The sequence below is a fragment of the Strix uralensis genome, chromosome 1 (genome assembly GCF_047716275.1).
Source record: "Strix uralensis isolate ZFMK-TIS-50842 chromosome 1, bStrUra1, whole genome shotgun sequence".
In the NCBI taxonomy this organism is placed as follows: domain Eukaryota; kingdom Metazoa; phylum Chordata; class Aves; order Strigiformes; family Strigidae; genus Strix; species Strix uralensis.
In genome coordinates, this window is record NC_133972.1 from 83455570 (window position 1) to 83474608 (window position 19039).

The 19039-nt window shown below is 45.1% G+C and overlaps 1 protein-coding gene across 1 annotated transcript in view; it reads right to left on the minus strand.

The window, feature by feature from the left end:
• Positions 1-2401: 2401 nt before the first annotated feature.
• TNFRSF11A (TNF receptor superfamily member 11a) overlaps positions 2402-19039 on the minus strand; it is a 28679-nt gene continuing 12041 nt past the window's right edge. The window contains exons 2-10 of the mRNA XM_074873580.1: positions 17959-18040; positions 17364-17489; positions 16687-16830; positions 15580-15673; positions 15124-15218; positions 14157-14264; positions 12177-12229; positions 9655-10522; positions 2402-5558 (exon numbers count right to left, since the gene is read on the minus strand). Of these exons, the coding sequence (XP_074729681.1) occupies positions 5179-5558; positions 9655-10522; positions 12177-12229; positions 14157-14264; positions 15124-15218; positions 15580-15673; positions 16687-16830; positions 17364-17489; positions 17959-18040 (1950 nt within the window). The 3' untranslated portion in view covers positions 2402-5178. The remainder of the gene's footprint in view (positions 5559-9654; positions 10523-12176; positions 12230-14156; positions 14265-15123; positions 15219-15579; positions 15674-16686; positions 16831-17363; positions 17490-17958; positions 18041-19039) is intronic.

Consider the following 19039-nt stretch of genomic DNA (forward strand, 5'->3'; position numbering starts at 1 on the left):
ACATGGTTCCTTAATGTTATGCTGTCATTGCCTTGTTCATAAGCCAGAGAGAATTGTAATAATACTTTTTCCCCTATGTTTGTGCTCATGTACACTCACATTTTACAAAAAAACCCGCAACAAATGTTTGACAATGTGACAAGAGGACTAGAGGGTCTGAAGGCAAGACCGGAGGGCTAACAAACCTTGCTGCAGAGATGACACAATCACTTGGCAGCCACAACCAGCTGCCTTGAAGAAGGAAAAACTGGGCAACCAGACTTACTGAAGTGAGAGCAATAGGAAATACAGGTATATGCCAGGGTCTGTCAAGGGGAGGATCCTCATGGAGACCCCCTAGGGTACAAACACTGGGTGACAGCAGAGGCCTTTGAAGGTGTGTGCAAAAACTGTACATTGTCTATCGAGGAGTGCAGCCTTGATTGCTGGGTAGAATGGGTTTGAAGGCATAACAAAGACTGAAAATGACATATTCAGCTCAAATAAATCATCTCATACATGGTGAAAGTGAGGAGGTAAGAAGGTATAAAACCCTCTACAAGAACAGGAAAAAAAGGAAGAAGAGAGAGGAATTTCTCCCGCACCATCTGCTCAGGTAAGGACACCGTGTGTGATCAGCAGCACCACTTAAACAACAGCAGTTCCTCCTCTGGATTCGAGGGAAGAATGCTGCTTTTTGACTCGCCCCTTACAGCATTTTGCTAACATGGACTCAGCAATCATATGTAAAGTAGTACCTTTTACCATGGAATCAGGTTAAATAAACTGGGTTGTTAAGGAGCTGTTTGTATGTGGTTTGTTTTCTGCTTCAACCTTCCCATTCAACAAGGCGATTGACACTGCAGCACAAAGGCAGAGTAAACTGACATGGCAGAGCTCTGAGATAAATCATTTGTTGTATAGCAACAATTCATTCTTCATTCTGGAAATTACGATAGCACCAGGCAAGAGAAAGAGAGGAGAAACACGTTTCATGACAATCTTTTGGTCTGAAATGGGACTCGTTCCCATCAGCACCTGGGATCGCAAGCCCCTTGCTTCAGCAGTGACTGCCACTCCCACAATATTACCAGTTTGATTTTTCCAGAGATACCACTGCAACTCAGCCAAGGTGAATGAGAATCGTTTGCATTTAGTGTCATGGGGAGCAGGGGGTGGGAATCCTCATACACTGCTAGGCAGAGCTCTCTGGTGCCCGCATCTCCAAGTGAGAGTGCTGTCAAGCAGCGCTCTGTGGGCAGGCTGCCCTAGAATGTGCCTTTCAGGTCAACATCAAAGTGTTCCTGATGGACTGAAAAGGGCAACAGCCATTTGGAAGGAGGTTTGAAAAACTAGCTTGTAAGGTTTGGAGTTGTTCAGCATTCCTTGCAAGAAACCTCAGACAGCTTGGTCAAATACACTTCAATTTTCCAGTGACTATTATTAAGTGTCTATTAATAATGTGTATTACATACTCCAGAAATAAGTTTTCCACACAAATAATTTGCAGCCATTTTCTCATGTCCAGTATCATGTGCTGGCAGAAGTGAATTCTCCAGTTGTAGATGGTTTCTAAGGGTGGTGGTAAGGGGACACTGCTGCCTAATTTGAATGGAGGTATACCTGGTAAAACTACTGCTCTGTTAAATACCTGATTTGCACAAAGACATCCTTCAGCTGGGTTCTGTTTTACAATAGACACAGGGGTGTCATTGCTCAGATACCATCAATATGATAAAAGGAAGGGAATCCGGATGGACAAGTAGAAATTACGACATTTTAGAGATGCTATTCGCAGGTATGCTGTAAGCCTTGCAGAGTGATTTCCAATCTCTGTGTGAACACATAGCAAAGTACACAGACTAACTGCAGTTATTGTCTTTATTGATCTTTAATGCCCTATTGTTTTCCATGGGGATAAGTAGGGCTGCTCCAGGCCCCTTGAGCAAATGATTGCTCCTCATTTTCCCATGGTTATATGCAGAATTACTGCTGCCTTTCCAAGCCTGAAGTGGCTGAGTTTCAAGAGCAGCTAGTATATTTGTCATGGATAACGCATGTTGTGAATCCTCAGACCGAAAGACTTGTAAAAACGCATGCTGCGCTGGAGGAGACTTCAGGAGCAAGTTGGAATCAGTGCCCAGTTCTCAGCAGTAAAGCATTACCACACCAGATCTACGAGAGCTCCTGTTTGGTTCCACGTGTGTGCATGGCTGCGCTTGTGCATTATTGTGGCACATACTGGGGAAGGAAAACACTTTCTGTTAAAACAATTCTACATACAAAAAATGTTACAAAAGCCTAACCAGGAATGTTTTTATATTCACATTTGATTTTCTTTTGGTCAAAATAAGCACAGGCATATAATAATGTATTTGATTTTCTCCATTAATTTGAATAAAATCTTCACTTTTTCTCAAGCAGATTTTTAAGATTTTTATTATCATTAATTATGTGTATTACAATAGCAGCCAGAAGCCTCCAAATTAGTGCCCAATGCATAGGGCCCCATTGTACAAACCGATGTTAAAAAACAGCCCCAGCTCCAAACTGGCGACAAATGAAATCATGAGGATAAAGAAGTCCCATTGGGGTCCATGTCTAAGCAGCCAGGCAGAGACCCAGGGAACACAGAGCATGCTAATGAGTGTAATATGGTTTCTTCACTTTTGGGTAGACTCTGGAGGAAGAAAAAGAATCAAATCTGTTGGTGCATTGTGTTTCCCATAAGGGGGTGGCTACAGCACTGAGATCATTATGACCCATTTCTTCAATCCTTGGTCAGTAGGATCCTGAAATTCAGTGAGTGAAAAATGTGTCCTCACTGAGGATACATAGTAAAATTCCCATTGTCTTCTCTGAAATCAAGATTTTGAGCCTGCTCTCTGGTGGTGGATACAAACCATAGGAAGAAAGAACCTGCAGAAGGAGGAAGAGGAGACAGACCAGCAGACAGGTAGTTTGCTCACAGCTGATCACAAGAATTCAGTCCCTCCTGGCCTGTAAGTGAGGCTGGTTGAATGCTATCCAGTGGGCCTATGTCCTGGATGAATGCTTTCCAGGAAAATATGACTGAAAAAATGAAGATGAAATGGGAAAATATCTGCACCCCCTTGCATGAAGGTGATGGTGGCTCTGCTTCCTTGTCCCTATTGCATCAATGCCTAGGGAATACAGAATTAGGCTAGAAGAGGCTGGAAAGAAGTTGTAAAGGATCCAGCAGGAAAGACAGAAGAATACCACAGATAAGAGAGCCTCAGTTATGCACCTTCAAAGAGGCAGAAGTAGCTTGCGCCATCACTGAACAGGACAACCTACCTGCCTGGCCAAGTCTAGGCTGGGATGGTCTACTTTTCTGAAGGCCATGCAGAGGTGAAAGGGAGACTGGTTGTTCATGAGCCCTTTTTGCCAGCCACCCAAGAGTGAGTCATGCACGTTTGTACTGAACTTTACATCTCAGATATATAAATAATGCAGAATTATTCTCCTGAGAGGTGAAGGTGGCTAAGCCCATCCTTTTGTTTATGGACGAGAACCTCATCATGACACAGCGGTCACCTTGTCAGCTTTATAGGTGCTCTTCACCTGCAGAGCAGTACTATGGCAAACAGAGCAGCTATGCAGTGAACTCCTTGGCTTTAAAGCCTCCCTGGGGAGGAGCCCTCCCTACCAGAGACCTTTTCAGTCAGGGCAGATGACATCACACTAAGTAAGAGATCCTTTGCTGTCTGGCAGGAAACACAGCGCTGACCCTCCTGAAGGCTCAGACTGAAGATCACCTCCTGCAGCGCTCACATGTGCAGGACAATGTCAGAAAATTACCCCTTGTCAGAAAATCATGAAAAGTGTTATCTCCTCCTCTTGGGGAGTTCCTTGAGACTCTGTTCCCTTCACCTTTCTCTCCACAGTGGCTGCTGGAGGAGGCTGTAGGACACCGGACCCAAACCAAAGCCAGCCGAGTAGTAGCTGAGACTCCTTTCTAACTACAACTACTATTATTCTTTAAATCCAACTGTTTGGTCCCATTGCTTATCAGCTCTCAGTGTGACAGTGGCTACACTCTGACTTCAGCTCAGACAGGCTGAGCTCTGGAAATGGCTTCATGCTACCTAAGTAAAGCTCTGCTTACTAATGAAAATATCAGAGGGAATGACAAAATTATTTGGGCAGATGAAGGAATGTATGTTTGACCTTGACCAAATTCTCCATCTTTGGGTAATCCCTCCCTTTCCTGTCACTCAGGAAATGTCCACAGATGGTTAATGTAGACCCTTCCTCCACCTGCTAGCAGCTCTGTGTCTTAAACGTCAGTGAAGTTATTCATGCAGCAGTGTGCTGGGCACATGTCACTCGGATCTTCAGGGGTTTGAATTCCTCTGGCAAGGTGCAATAAGGCAGAGGTGAATCAGGGTCCAAAACCATAAATGTTCTTTGCTCAGAATTAATCAGATATGCTTGTAAGGCATATCAGCTCTATTTTGCCTGTTGTGTGCACTTGGGGCAGTCTCACATCTATTCATACCCACAAGTTAATCAGGGACAGACCGGGATCTTGGCTCTGGCACTGGTTTGAGACTGGAGTGTTTACTCCCTTGGGGAAAGATGGGAAGGACTGATGCCACCTGCCCGATCCCCATGGGCATCTGCAAATAAGACCCAGCAAAATGGGTGCGCAGCTTAGCTGCAAAAAGAAAACCCCGACATGGAGCTGAGGGGCCCCTTTCAGTGAGGTCCTCTGTCATGTCGTCCCCTCTCCGGAAGCGCCCTGTGCGCCCAGTCAGCAATGCTGCCTCTCCTCCTTGCAAAATCCCCAGCCCAAAGGATCTCCTCAACTCTCCTTCCTCGCTTGCCAGGGAGAGGTGCCAGGAAGCGGGGGGCAGGTGGGCAGCTCTCCACAAGGGAGAGGAGAGAGCCCTGTCACTGTTACTGCAATGGGGGCAGCACGCCCAGCTTCACGCCTGCACCTGTCCCCACTGGTAACCTCCTCAGCGAGAGCACCACCACCACCACCACCACCACCGACAACGTGCACCACAAGGGTCCTTTCCAGCTGTAAAATTTCCTGGGAGGCACCAGGGGCAGCCACAGTCTCCGAATCTGTCACGACACCGGCATTTCAGCAGCCCCGTGGCAGCCCCACACCCCCTTGCGTGGGCTGCCCATCGGCGCCCCGGCCCGCAGCAAGGACACCGGCTCGCCTCAGTTCAACACCTTCTCTGAGAAGTGTCCCAGCTTCCCCTCCTCCTGCACGGGCTGCAAGGCCTGGCCACGGCAGGACGGGCCCCACTCCTGGGCCAGGGGTCCAGCGGGCCACCGCGGCCCCCCGCTCCCCGCTGCCAGGCAGGCACCCTGCAGCTCGGCACACTTCTCCTTGTAGTGCTGGGCATTGCCGGCAAAAGTCTCGCAGCGGCTGAGGTTTTCCTCCTGCACGGGGCTGCCCACGTTCTCCTCGCTCGGACCCGAGGCTGTTGGCCCCTCCTGGGAGTTTTGGCTAAGGTAGACAACAATGATGTCGCCCTTGAAATTCATTACTTGTCCACTTGAGATAAAGGTGGAGTTACTGTTTCCAGTCACATTTCCTGGGGAAGGAGGGGGGAGAAAAGAAGACACATGTGATTAATACTTTCCCCTCATGAGATGGATGCTTAGCACAGTGAACTTAATCCACTTTACTCTTGGTGGCTTTACTCTTGTTCCATTACTTTTTCCCCATGACACGAGGTTGCTCTTATAATCAATGTCTTCCACTGGACCTTTTCATTATTTCCATTTTACCTCCTCAGGACGAAGCCTGTCATCCACAGGGAGCCTGTCTGAAAGGCTCGGAAACATTTTCTCTCTCAGTTGCACTCTGGGAAGCAAGAGAGATTGTGACAATCTCATGCTCCCCTTGCTGCCCGATGCACAAGTGGCATCCAAACTGCCTCTGCCCATGGTTTGTGAGGAAATGGTCATTATTTCTAATTATGATATATTTTTTCAGGGTCCCAGGGATCACACTGGGTTTTTTTTTCCCCTTTGGTAAACAATCAATCCTACTGTGTGGGCGAGGTATTGTCCTGATCCTCTGTGTAGGTACACTCCGCTACTCACCTAATGCCCTCATGGATTTACCTCGATATACTGACTCCAGTGAAGAGACAAGAGCCTATGTTACAGCAACCTAATGGAGTTATGGTTTCAGTCAGTCTGCCTGCGGTTAGAGATCTTCCAGTATAAATTTAATCTTTCTGCCATTCGAGGACTGGGTCGCTGACTCAAGTGACAGTGGGACCAGGCTCTGGGAATTAATAAACTTCCCTCAGAGCAGAAAGAAAATAACTAAGAGCAAACTTTCAACAACAAACTAACAAACTTGTTAAAGTTTGAAAATGAAACCAAAGCAACCAAGTAAAAAAACGTCTTCCTAGCCTATGAACACTCTTTTTATGAAATGTTTTTCCTGCTGTCCTTCACTTAATCATTACTTGCGGACTGATCTGACCCTTTTAGACATTTTGTGCCTTTCCTCATTACGTTCCTCAACACTTGAGGCATTCCCATTTTCACTGCAGCTAAGTATGGCCCAGCTGTTTTTCTAGTGGCCACGGCTGATGTTTGCACATCAGCAATGGACACTGGGCTCCAGCTCTGCTGAGTTAGGACTGCTCATAACTGAGTGTGGGCCACATAACTTGAGTGACTCTCTAATAGCCCCCACCTCAAACAATCCTATTTATTTTAGCTAAACCACTGCATTGCTAGCTCTTTGCTTTCCTTCCAAGTGGTGTTTAACATGAGGTGACAATGAGAGTTTTCTCTGTGGAATTTTTTTCCCTGCCGGCTGCTTCCCCTGAGTTCGATTCAGTTCAGCTGTTTGCCATTAACAAAACTGTTCGGCATAATGGGAGTACAAAAATAACTGTTTGACTTTATACAGATTATTGCCTGTCACTCACAAAAGGTACTGTGGAAAAGTTTACCGGTGCTTAGTATGAGATCAAGAATTTGGAGTGAATTTATGAATCAAGAATTTATGTGACAGTGGGGAGGGGAGGGGGGAAAAAGCAGATTAGCACATTTATAATGTTTAGTTGAATGTGGCTGGCAAATTTTCATTGCTTTCTGGAGACACCGTGCTGAAACAAAAGGATATTTGAGGCCCAGAAGCACAGAATATGGACACAAGAGCTTCCTGAACTGCACTAAGGGATGTGCTTCCAAAGTGGAAAGTATAAGGGACACCTTCAGAAGATTAGTGAAGGCATCGTTCTCTGAAACATTTCAGCCTTTTGATCTCTTCAGACTACCTGATAGTATTAGTTACAATGACAGATTAATTTTTCACTAAGGACTGGAACAATGCAGGCAATTAATTTTCTCTGAGCCATCTATGGTCTCTAGGTGGTGAAAATGTTTGTCACTGCTGAACCGGGCTGGTTTGGGATCTGGAAGTGAAGGGCTCTGCAAATCCATTCCTAATCGTGAGTCACTTAAGTTTTCCTGCACTAATGCTTTATGCTGTAGCCCTACACATGACTTGAGGTGGTCATGAACTGACGCTTCATGTTCGGACTGCCTCTAGGCTTGGGAGGTTTGAAAGAGCACTTGAAGGCTTACCTCCATCTCTGGTGCTGATCCCTGTAAGTGGCACCTGTCCAGAGGTTTAGTTTGGTCCTCTAGGGTTGTTTCACAGGAGGGACAGCGTTTGCAAATTCTGTTGTCATTTTGAGTGGTAGGGAACTAAATGATTACCCATGGCCTTTTTCTTCCCATTTTTTCATCCACCCTCTTTTGTATCATTCTGTCTTAGCATGACTGTGTGCAAAGCCTTGGTGGCTTCAGTTGCTTTGAGAAGTTGTACAGAAAGTTATTTTGCATGCACATTTATTCCATCTGGGCATTTCACAAGGCCCAGCAAAGTGACCGATGCCACTGCAGCTCCACGTGCAGCCCCAGCGTGGCCAGGGTGCTTCAGTGTGGAACCTATGGCCAAGCCCTGTCCCACTCCCCGTGCAACCAGGTGCTGCCAGCAGGGCATGGCCATTCCGCGGGCAGAAAAAAGTCTCTGACAACAAGCCACATTACCTACAGATTAACTAACCCACACTCTCATACTGTCCATAGCTCAGTCAGTACCTTCTGGCAGTCATGCCTAGAAAATGGCAAATTAGGAACACAGTATCTGTGCTCAGGTTTCACCAGATGGCACTATAGCATGTACATAACCAAAGGCACAGACAGAATTAAAATCCCATATAAAGAATTATGCTGCAGATCTAAGATGGCACTTTCTAGCATGTCTCTTAAATCCAAGCTCTATTGTTCCTTAACATTTTCTCTTCCTCTTCGGTCAGATTTAGAAAGAAAAACAGTACTTTTGCAGTGCCAAATATGACTTGACTTTCAGTTGCACTTCAGAGTCACCTTCCAACAACAATAAAAAAAGATAATCTGTGTTCTCTTTACTATTGCTGAATTTTGTACAGACCAGACAGTGAAACTGTGTCAGGATTTCAGGAAACTGAAGCAGCAGAAAGAGTATCTGGTCTTAGAAAGATGAATGCTACACACTTTTGGATTCCCACATGGCATGCATGTTGGGAGAGGAAGGGCCTTCAAAAGCGTAGCTTTTGGGCTTTGGCAGACTGACAAGAATGTCTCCGTAAGAAACTTTAAGGCACAATATGGTTTTAAAGGAGGGCAACTTCTTATGACTGCTCTGTGTATTACAGTAATACTTAGATGTCCCAGTCAAAACTAAGGTCTCATTACGCTTGGCAGTGCATCGACATAAATAAAAATAGAGCATCTGACTTTAAGAGATTATAATCTAAAATGACTAATAACACATGACAGGCAGATTGCAGACTTTTATACTGAAAAAAAGTCCGAGGGCAGAAGGTTTCATCCAGAAAAGGCTCATAACTTCCCTTCTGCTAGTTTTGCTTCAGTGATTTTTTTTTCACTGCTTTCATTTGACAATTTTGATGTAATTACTCAATTAGTAAATTGGTAGTCAATTAGTAAATTGGCAAGAGTGTTTCAGAGGTGTTTAGGGGACAAAACACTTGTGTATGAAGAAACAATGTCTGTATAAAATTATTTTTAGGTGAATGCTTATATCCTAGCAAATTAAAACAAAGAGAAAGAGCTAAAAGCAGAAATTTGAACATAATCTCTTACACCCAGTTGTGGCCACCAGGTTATAGCTCCAGATGGAGTTTCACTGGCCGCCACGTAAATGGAACTGGAATTAAACCTAATGGCAAAAATGAGCTGGATGGAAACGGCAGACTGCTGGATGGAATATCATCTGTTTGAGCATTATGCATCCTTTCTTGACTTAGCCTCTAGGTCCCTATACTCTCCTCCTTCTAAGTTTTCTCCAATACACACACTTGCTATCACCAAAATACTTCACTAACAGAATTGCCTGGCCTCTGCAGTGACAGCCAGAAGATGGGTTCTGCATTGCTGGCTAGATCAGGGCAGGACAACGGTCCTTCACAGTGCTCATACTATTTGCAGAATTCACTACAAACCAAATGGTCTTACTACTTCAGTTTCATTTTTCAGATTAGCTTCAGGGCAATTAAGTGAAAAGGCATAATTTTATTCTTCTCCCCTTCTCCTAAATCAGACCCACTGAATAATCCTATACAACTGTGTACAGGTGAAGCCAAATGGGCTTACCAGATGCTGGAGGGAGGTCTGAAGTGCTGCTGTTGTTTGTCCCTGAAGTGCTTCTGTTTGTACCTGAAGTGCTTCTGTTTGTGTTCTGGTGCTTCATGTTGGTACTATCCGAAGATGCATCTTCTATACCATGATCGCTTGTTAGAGTGCTCTGACCAGCAGAGAGAAAATTCAAGCCACAGGTGCACTGTGCATAGGATCCAGTTTCTGGAGAGGTGGAGGCACTGTTGGCCGCAGCACAACAGGGTTTGCTCCACTTTCTGGGAGATTCCCTGTATGAAACGCCACACCTCACACAGATCTTCTCTGAGTCATAGTTTGTTGCAAAACGATCTGTGTCTTTGTTGCCCGTTTCCTTCAGGCAACTGTGGGCATGTTGACAAGATTTCTGAAGAAGTCTGTCCGTGGCAGTGTGTGCCCCATCTATGTTGGAGGAAGAGTGAGAGCCTTGAGAGACTGATACGTCCTCTGTGCTCCCGATCCCTGAAAAGTACTGATTTAAGCTGTCGTTCTCCCCTGCCTCCATTGGTTCTGAAAATGATGACACGGTTTTACTGGCAGTCCGACTCAGTAAAGATAAATAATCAGCGGTATTGAGATCCTTATCCATGTATTCATCTTCTGTGGGAACTGGTGGGAAATGGTCATCATGAGTCTCAGTTACCACAGAGAACTCTTGGAAGCTCCCTCCCACCTCGCACGGTGCTGTGCCGGGGCTCCCGTTCCCGCAAGGAGCGTGGCCACTGGTGTAGCATGACTTTCCAGGGGCAGGAGAGCCAGTGGGGCCCAGGAGACCTGTGCCTTCAGAGGTCTGGGGGACAGCAGCATTCGTGTTGTTCATGGTAACAAATGCATCTCTGGGGGGATCCTGAAAGAAATTCAAAATAAAAGCTTGTTTAATAAATAGATGAGCAGAAGGTTATTTTCTAGACAAAGAAGGAACAGGCAGATCTCAGTTATTCCTCAGTGTGGACCTGCTGAGATTGAGCAGCACTGCTATATTTGAGTCTTTAAGTGTAATTCCATTCAACTGTGGCCAGTGATGCTGAGCTCAGCAGGCATTCAGAAAAAAATCTGGTGACTTGGGGAGCAATAACATTTAATTTTGGGAGACAACTATTCCTAGTTCTTAAGAAGGCACTTAAGAGTTAATAAAACTAGACGAGTTGCTGGATTCTGCTGTTTCTTATGGACCATCAGTAAGACCTACCTAACTGCTTATAAGGGTTTGGAAACCCCCTGTGTGTCTGAAGGGCTGTTGATCCGTGAAGGCCTTACTGGGAGCAGAATCTTTATTTAATGATCGAAGAAAGCAACTGGGTTGATTCAGAGGGCCTAAAACAAGCTAGAAAAAAACCAAGAAGTCACACAGGCAAGGTTTCTTTAACTTGGAAAATGTTAGGACAACAAATGCAAAGGCCCATGATATCATATTGCCAGTACTTGTCAAAGTAAAGCTGTATTTTTGGTTGTAGCTCCAAAAAAAAAAAGGTTGGGAAATACTTCCAGGGTTCCCTTCAGTTCATGCAAGTTGTGCTGTGAAGATGGGTATTTGGGAACTGATACCTTTAATTTCTAGTGTCTGTTCAGATCTTCCAGGGTAGAAGAGAGAATGTAAATGCTGCCAGCCACTAATTGCTGTTGATTCACTCCTCTGTCCTGGAGGATCTGAGGAGCTGCCAATGCAGGAGGTTGCATTATAAGACAAAAGAGGAACTGCCTGTTCAAAGAGGTGGGTTGGTTTGGTGTGGTTTTTTTTGTAGCAATAGAATTTGAGCCTTTCAACAGCTAAGCTACACAGAGCTCCTAGATGGGGTGGTGGGGAAAGCATGCAGCTGGGACACCTCAGTCCCTGTCCATGGTGTGAAGGAGGCAGTGCACATGAACTTGAACCTGTGCCCCTGCCTCAGTGTTTCAAGCACAGGATCTGGTGTTCTTCCAGAGCAAAACCTCTTGTAAGGTTGTACTTTTTTCACATCCGAATGGACGAGAAGGATTTCTGCGAGCACTAGAATTAAGGTGTCTCACAGCCAGTTTCTTTAGCTGATGGCTCTGTGCTCAATGCCTTGCATGTCTGGCATTCTTGGCATTACCCCAAATCCAGGTTTCTCCCCCCTGTGAACACTCTGGTATGTAAAAAGGTCCAAACTCAACTGAAGATTTTCCTGCCCTTAGGATTTAGAAAGGTGCTCTCCTAGGCAGAGTCTCAGGTGTTCAGCAATCAGTGGGCTCATGTTTAACTTTCTCCTCATAAATACTTAATCATCACAGAAACTTTTACTGCTGTTAAAACTGGCTGAAACCAGAGAGCAGGTTCAGAAGCTATTTGAGAACAGTGATTTCATATGCCTCACATTTACAGAAAACCAGACTGAAAAAGCCAAAGCTGCGAGCATTTTTTGAGGAACTCAAAACTTGTTTTCTAGCCAAACATTAACATGGAGACTGCTTCAGGAGGGGTGTTAGGAATGCCACAAAGAAAACATAAAACAAAGAGAAAACACTAGCGTCTTTGACTTTACCTTTGTTCCTTTTATTTGGCTGCATACTTCGTTAGCCCAGTTCTGTAGATCTGCTGTAGGGAAAACAAAAAGAGTAGCTGTAACATATGGCAGGCACTGACGTTAGCCACAGACCTAAACACCCACAGTCATTCACAATCCGCAATATCATATTAAATAAAAACCAGCGAGACTGTTTTTACTGACTGTTCAAGTGTCCCAGCGTCGGTCTAGCTGAGGATTCATTGTAACTGGAACAGGGATATATTTCTGTGGAACAAATGTTTCCAAGCTCCTAAAATAGACCACGGTTAAACTGTGTTCCACATCAAATGGGGTTTCTCTCCTGGTCATATGTCACATCAAGCTATGACTGGCCCAATACCGACCCACTTGCAGCCATACGGTCTATTTCAAGAGAAGTCACATGGATGGCCCAAAGGCCGTTCTCAGCCAGGAGTGAGGAGCCTGGAGAGAAGAGGGTAAGCCGTGGGATGGCAGGCTCAAATACAGCGTATTCAACTTAATCAGAGTGTACTTAATAGGGAAATTCACTTGATCGGAGTATCTCCCAAGAAAAAGCTTTAAGTCCAACAATGCTTTATGGTAAAGACTGCCACTTAACAGAGTTAGGGATTCTTGTTTTTTGTTTATGCTTTCAGGAAATTTTGTAGGGCTCTGTTCTCATGTACACTTGAAGCTTAAGCTGATTTTGTATATCTCAAGACAGATGAGCTATGTAGCCACTGCCAGTTCCCAGCAATGACTCTGTTCCTCTGATGTTGAGTCTGCACATTTACCATCAGTGTCCGTCCCACCCCCCCCCCCCGCCAGCAGGCAGAGCTTCCTCCTGAGCCTGCAAGCCTCTGGGGCTCTGGTTAGCAGGATTTATCCGGCAAAGGCAATGAAGGACTGTCACTGCAGAGCAGCAGGGCAATAGAAATGTCAAATAAAGAACATTATTTGTTCTAACCTGCTTTGTTCTAACCCCTAACCTGCTTTGCATCATAAGTATTTGGTTTGCAAGGAGAGTCACCATTTCCTCCAGCCCATCCCAGGAATTCCAGATTTAGCACAACCCATGTTTAGTGTGGCAGAGGCAGCCCATTTCTAAAACGCAAGCTGAAATATACTTTACAAGAGAGGGTTGCTGTCTTCCCTTCCACTGCTCCCAAAACATTTCATAAATTGCTAGGGCTTGGGAAAGGAGATGATGAAAAAAACACCACCAGGAAAAAAGCTTTCCATGTTTAGGGGGTGGAAATAAACAATGAAAAGAACAATATGTGTATGTCCTTAACCAAGGAGATCCAGGTCTTAACACAGAGTAGAGTAACTGCTGAAGGTATTTCCATTGTATTGATAATATATTCAGTACACCACTGTTATCCAGTATGTCTTTGCTAGAATTTTTCTATTTTTTCTACTTTTACTGTTTATTCTATTTCCTTCTAGTATTTCTTCTATACCTCATCAGAACTTCAGCCTTCAGCTGAAAACACTGCCTCCATCATGTTTTCAAATGCACATCATATTTTAACTGTCCAGATGTAGGTTTCAGGGGAGGAGGGAAAATGGGAGGAAGGAGGCAGAGGGTGGTGAAAGCCCCTTGTGTCCATCCCTGCTTCCCTTCGGCTCAGGGGTCTGCTGTACCACCTGGGGCAGAGCAGCCATGCTGCTATAAAAGCCCCCAGTGCCTGCCCCACTTCATCCACACAACGACTGCGTCCACCCTGAGGGCAATCGCCTGCCATCAGGGCTGCAGGGAATACCAAGCAATGTGCATTATGCATAAGTGTAATATGCTGCCTGCCTAGAGGAAAGGAATTTGAAGCCTGGCTTTGAGCTAGTTAAAGCATATCTATACGGACAGATATAGGGATAGCACAGAACTTCCAAAATAACTCCTGAGTTTCTTAACCTGGTGGTTACCCATGAAATCAGAGTGCACAGAGCGCCATGCAGTTGTCACATTCACAAATATCATTAGCTATCACGTACCTGTCAGCTTTTTTCCCTTATTCTTGTAGTATATGATGAAGATGACAATGCCAATTAGTGCCACAAAAAACAAGATGACAATCAACAAATATAAGATCCTGTTTGTTCCTGCAGGATGTAAAAAAGATGGTGCCATCAACATGCAGCTTGTACTCGGCAGTACTTGCTCATTTTGCCTGCATTTCCACAGGAGAAGGGTTTTTTCCTTCCTATTTTATTTTCAGTTTCTCTAATAAGGACAAAAGCTCTAGCACTCATGTAGTTCTGCAACAAACAGCCTTACTGAAGGTACCTGGTGCCAAGACATCTCCATAAAAATCTTGGTGTCAGAGAGTTGTGATCCAGTCATGCTTCTCTGAAAGTCCCCTTGCAAGCTGCCAGCAGCCCACGGGCTGTGCTTGCTCTTCCTCAGGGGATGGAGGACATATATCTCATGGACACTATAGAATTCAGCTGGCAAAATTTGTCCTTTATCTCAGGTTATGAAGGATCACTGCATGCCAGGCAAGCAGCCTCCCTGGTACCATATCCACATTGGAGAAGGAAATGGGCAGTGGGCAAGAAGGGAGAGCTACATTCAGCTGAGACTGTATCCATTGCTGTAAAATAAGCATGGAGAAAAGCTGCTAGCCTTTACACAGATAATGCGTGTGTGGAAATCAGCAGGCTGAAAAAATGAAAGAACTGTAAATGTGATGGAGGTCATGGGTATAACAGCAATGCTGCTTGCCATGCAGTTTCAGTGTGAGGTGTAAAGCTCTGCTGAGTAGCAGACATGGGCTGTAGAGCCACCAGGCTTAAAGTAATCTTTAAAGGTGGGATTTTCCAAGAGTGTTGCTTGGTCTACAGCTGTTTCCCCTAGAGTCACCCACAACAGGAATGGAGTTAAGCCAGCCAAAAACCCTAGTAACACATCCCGCCTCCTCCCCGCTACTTTCTAACAGATAATCTGTATACGGACACATACCGTCTTCCGATGGCTCAGGCATCTTCCGTTCTGCACAAACTGCATCTGACTTGTCAGTCCCAGGCATGATTTCTGCCATCCCTAGAGCTGTACAGCTAAAAAAGAAAGACAAAAAGGCTAGGTTCTCAAAGAGGAACTTTGCTGTGGCTCCTAGACTTGTGCAGAGTAGTACTTTGTAGTAACGTGCATTTCTCCACCCTCAAGGACCTCAGATACATTCTTTATTTTCAGTTGTCTCAGCTCAGCAGTTCTGTTGTTACTGCTCTCTCTTGCTCCCCCGCAAGGAGACTTCAAGTTTCAGGGTGAGAATGCTTTTATGGCTGCACAGCCAACAGAGATGCTCTGTGCGCTCTCTACAGACAGCCTGAAAAACCCCACTGAAAAATGCTTTTAACCAAGCTTTTCCCTGCCTTCTGGCTGTCATGGTCATTTTACAAGCAAGACACAGGGACTTACTTGGTCCAGGATTTACACCCGTCCGTAGATGAAGCAACCTTTGAGAAGTAACCTCTGGCACATGGTATACACATTGTGTCCTTGTCTTGTTGCACTGTGTGTAGTAAAGGAAGAAAAACTTCATAGCTGGGTTCCTTTCAGGTGAGGGGAAGGTGACTATGGTTCCCATCCCCCTGCTCCATCCCCCCCCCCCCCCCCCCCCCCAATCCCCTTGAAAGCTTCCCTGAAGAGAGGAGGATCTTAGATTATATTAGAGTAGCAATGACAGTCACATGTAAGCAAAAAAAAAGTATGCTAGTCTCACCTGAGCACTTCTTTACATGATCAAAATGAGAAATGACCAGGAGCCATTTGTAGTTATCGTAAAATAACACACAGCTATTATATCCTTCCCCTTCCATTAACTTCCTTGTGTCGATGCTATGCCATAGACAGCGACGCTAACTGGTATTGTTACTTCTATGAAGCCACAGTAAACAAAATGCTGTATCAGGATTTGCTAGACTGGAGAAAAACCAGCACCACTGTGCTCCAGGCCCATGTAGCATTTCATCCTCCATTACTCTATTATGTGCTGCTTTTTTGGGGTTCCTCATGCTTGGCACAGCTGTTCCCGGTGTTCGTTACAACTCTGAACTTGACTGTCTATTTTCCACCCACAGAACACCTGTATTTTGTTTTCAATCAGACTTAAGACTAAACTAAATGTCTGTAATAAATCTTGGCATTACAAGTCATCTAAAGCAGAATATTTGTGCTACCTGAAAGGTGTTATCACTTTTAACTTGCTTATAGTATTATAAAATGGCAAAGCAAAGTCACAGGACAAAAACCTATTTCAAATCAGACATGAGGAACAATCCCCACTGGACTGCTTGTCCAAATACTGGAGCAATGCATGACCCAGTGACTCACAGTCAGACACCTCAGCAAACATTAGAAATGAACTGAACACCTTGCGACTATTGCCATGTCCACGTGATATCTTGCAAAAGTCACTTGATTCAAGATACTATTTAAACTACAGAGGTAGATGCCTTCAAAATGCAAGTAGTCCAGGAAGATTATACGCTGTAGTAATGATAACGTCCGCTTTCTGTATCTTACCAGGATGCTGGACTCCGAATCCTGGAGCACATATGGAATTTCGCTGACAGCAGTCGCAGTCTTCATTCCAGTGGTAGCCCATCGTACAAGCACACTGCCGCTGGAATGTGCTGTTCCCTGGGTTCACTTCTCTCAAAGCTTTCCCTAAAAGAAAAAGCAGATGGGAGTAAAAATCTCTCTAATAATAAGCTTCAAGGTTATGAGCCTCCTGATCTACCTATTTGCTTTGCTCGAATGCCAGATGCAAAACCATTCATGTTAGAGGAAATGTTATCTTTCAAGAAGCATAGGAGACTCTTGATCAGCACGGGGCTCCTCACTGATGGCATGCCTGAGCAATACTTCTCCTTGTAGCTGCTGTACTTTTCCTTGTCAAGCTTTTGCAAGGGTGAGACAAATGTCTTAGGGGAAGTGAATGCACAGTATGCTGGGCAAAAGGACAACCTTTAAGGTCCAACTCACAGGATTGAATGGCCCCAGTGAAGATAATCATTATCAGCTGCATGGAGACTATGGTCTCACAGCACAGAAACTCTGCTGTCTGGGGACCTCCCTCTCCACCAGGCTCTTCTGCAAGCCCAGCCTCCAGTGTCAGGTACCTGAACACCTAGATCCACTTTCCTATCTTTGTGCTTCGCTAATTTGGATTGAAAGGCTCTTCAGTATGAACAGCTCACCTTGATCACATATTTTATGTAGTAAACATTTATCTTCTTCATTCCAGACATCCATATACTCATTTGGGCCACACGGCTGGCACACGCTATCAGAACTACCAGTGCATCTAGCCAACATATACTTTCCTGTGAATGAGAGAAGGACAAGTAGGTTATTTGAAAGCTGCACACAAGCTGTCTAAGGAGCTTAGGGAAAACGACAGGTTGGGCTAACACTGCTGTACTGCTGTGGACAATCATTTCTGCCTGCCACCTTTTTGATTGCTCAGTCTGGCCCCCGTTCAGTGTGGCACTGAAACATCCATGAAGCTTATGGCCTGGGAGCAGTCCTATCTACCCGCATGAGAATCAGGCCGCTTTCTGTCTCCCACAGTGGTTAAGTGCTATCCCAATGAAACAGCTGCCAAGGCTTTTGCTGAGGTCAGCAGGACCACTCCTGCACTAGGAGGCACTCGTAAGCCTGAAATCATGCACCTGCGAGGGTATGTGCCAACAGATCAGCAGAGTTACAAGAGCAAGCTGTCTTACTGACCCACAGAACTGTTTCTAATGAGCTTTTCAGTTATGAAGCTGGTACAGCCCAGTGCCCACATACCTGGCTCACACTTTGTGCAGCACCGTCCAGAGTATTCATAGTGTTGTTCGCTTTCACACGGTGGAGTGATTTGTAGTGACAACTGGGCCAGAGAAGGAGAGAGAGGACATGAGAACCGATATAACTGGAGAGCTTCAGACCTACCTAGTCACAGCATTGGCAGAGAGGAGGAAACTTTTCTTCTGTATAGCAATTTGAATAGCTAAGCAGTAAAAATTACCCAACATTTATGACTTCAAAGGAGCTTTGTAGACATGCTAAGAACATGTACTTGATGCTGTACACACAGGGACTTGTAATAGAGCCAGGTAATAAATAAATAACACAATCTTGTAATTTGTCATGAACTTTTGGCCTGCTGTACAACCTTTTCTTACAGTACTCCATTATTTGAAACCTATGACTAAAACAAATGTAAAGAAAAAAATTGGCATAGAGATACTTCTGTAGTCTCTTCCACAGATATGACCTCAGACCAAGACTGAGCAACTGACAGTTTTAATGTATAGTATTAAGCAAACAAGTAAGGTGAATGATTTATACTCCTGAAAAAGAAGAAGTTCCCAGCTTCCCACTGGGATACACAATACTCCTGGCTAGCCTCAGAAAATACTGGACTTGAATTTTGCAGCTTTTTATGGCTCCCACCATGTCCTGCCAGAGATGGTCTCATGGAACTGAGGCAGCCATCCAGAGAGGTGATACAATTAAGGCAACAGTCAACAGAAGCCAGCTCCCCCAACCACCTGAAGCAGTTCCATGAGAGGGCACCTGCAAAGCAGATAGGAGCGTTGCCTCTAGCTCTTATGGGCCTTTGCATCCCCTCTCAGCTGCCTGCACACACGGTGGTCCTACCTGCAGCCCAGCACACGTGGCTCCCTTGACCAGGCTTTGGGGCATGGCTTATGCTGGGGATCCTGGCCAGCCAAGCACCGTGCCCAGCCCCTCGCTGACCCTGCTTTGGCTGCCCAGGAGTCTCCCAGCAGTTGTCCTCCAAGCAACTCAACACCTTACAACCAGTTGTTGATCTTGCAATAGATAAGATGATCCAAAATCTGGCCCATAGCAAGGAAGCCCTCAT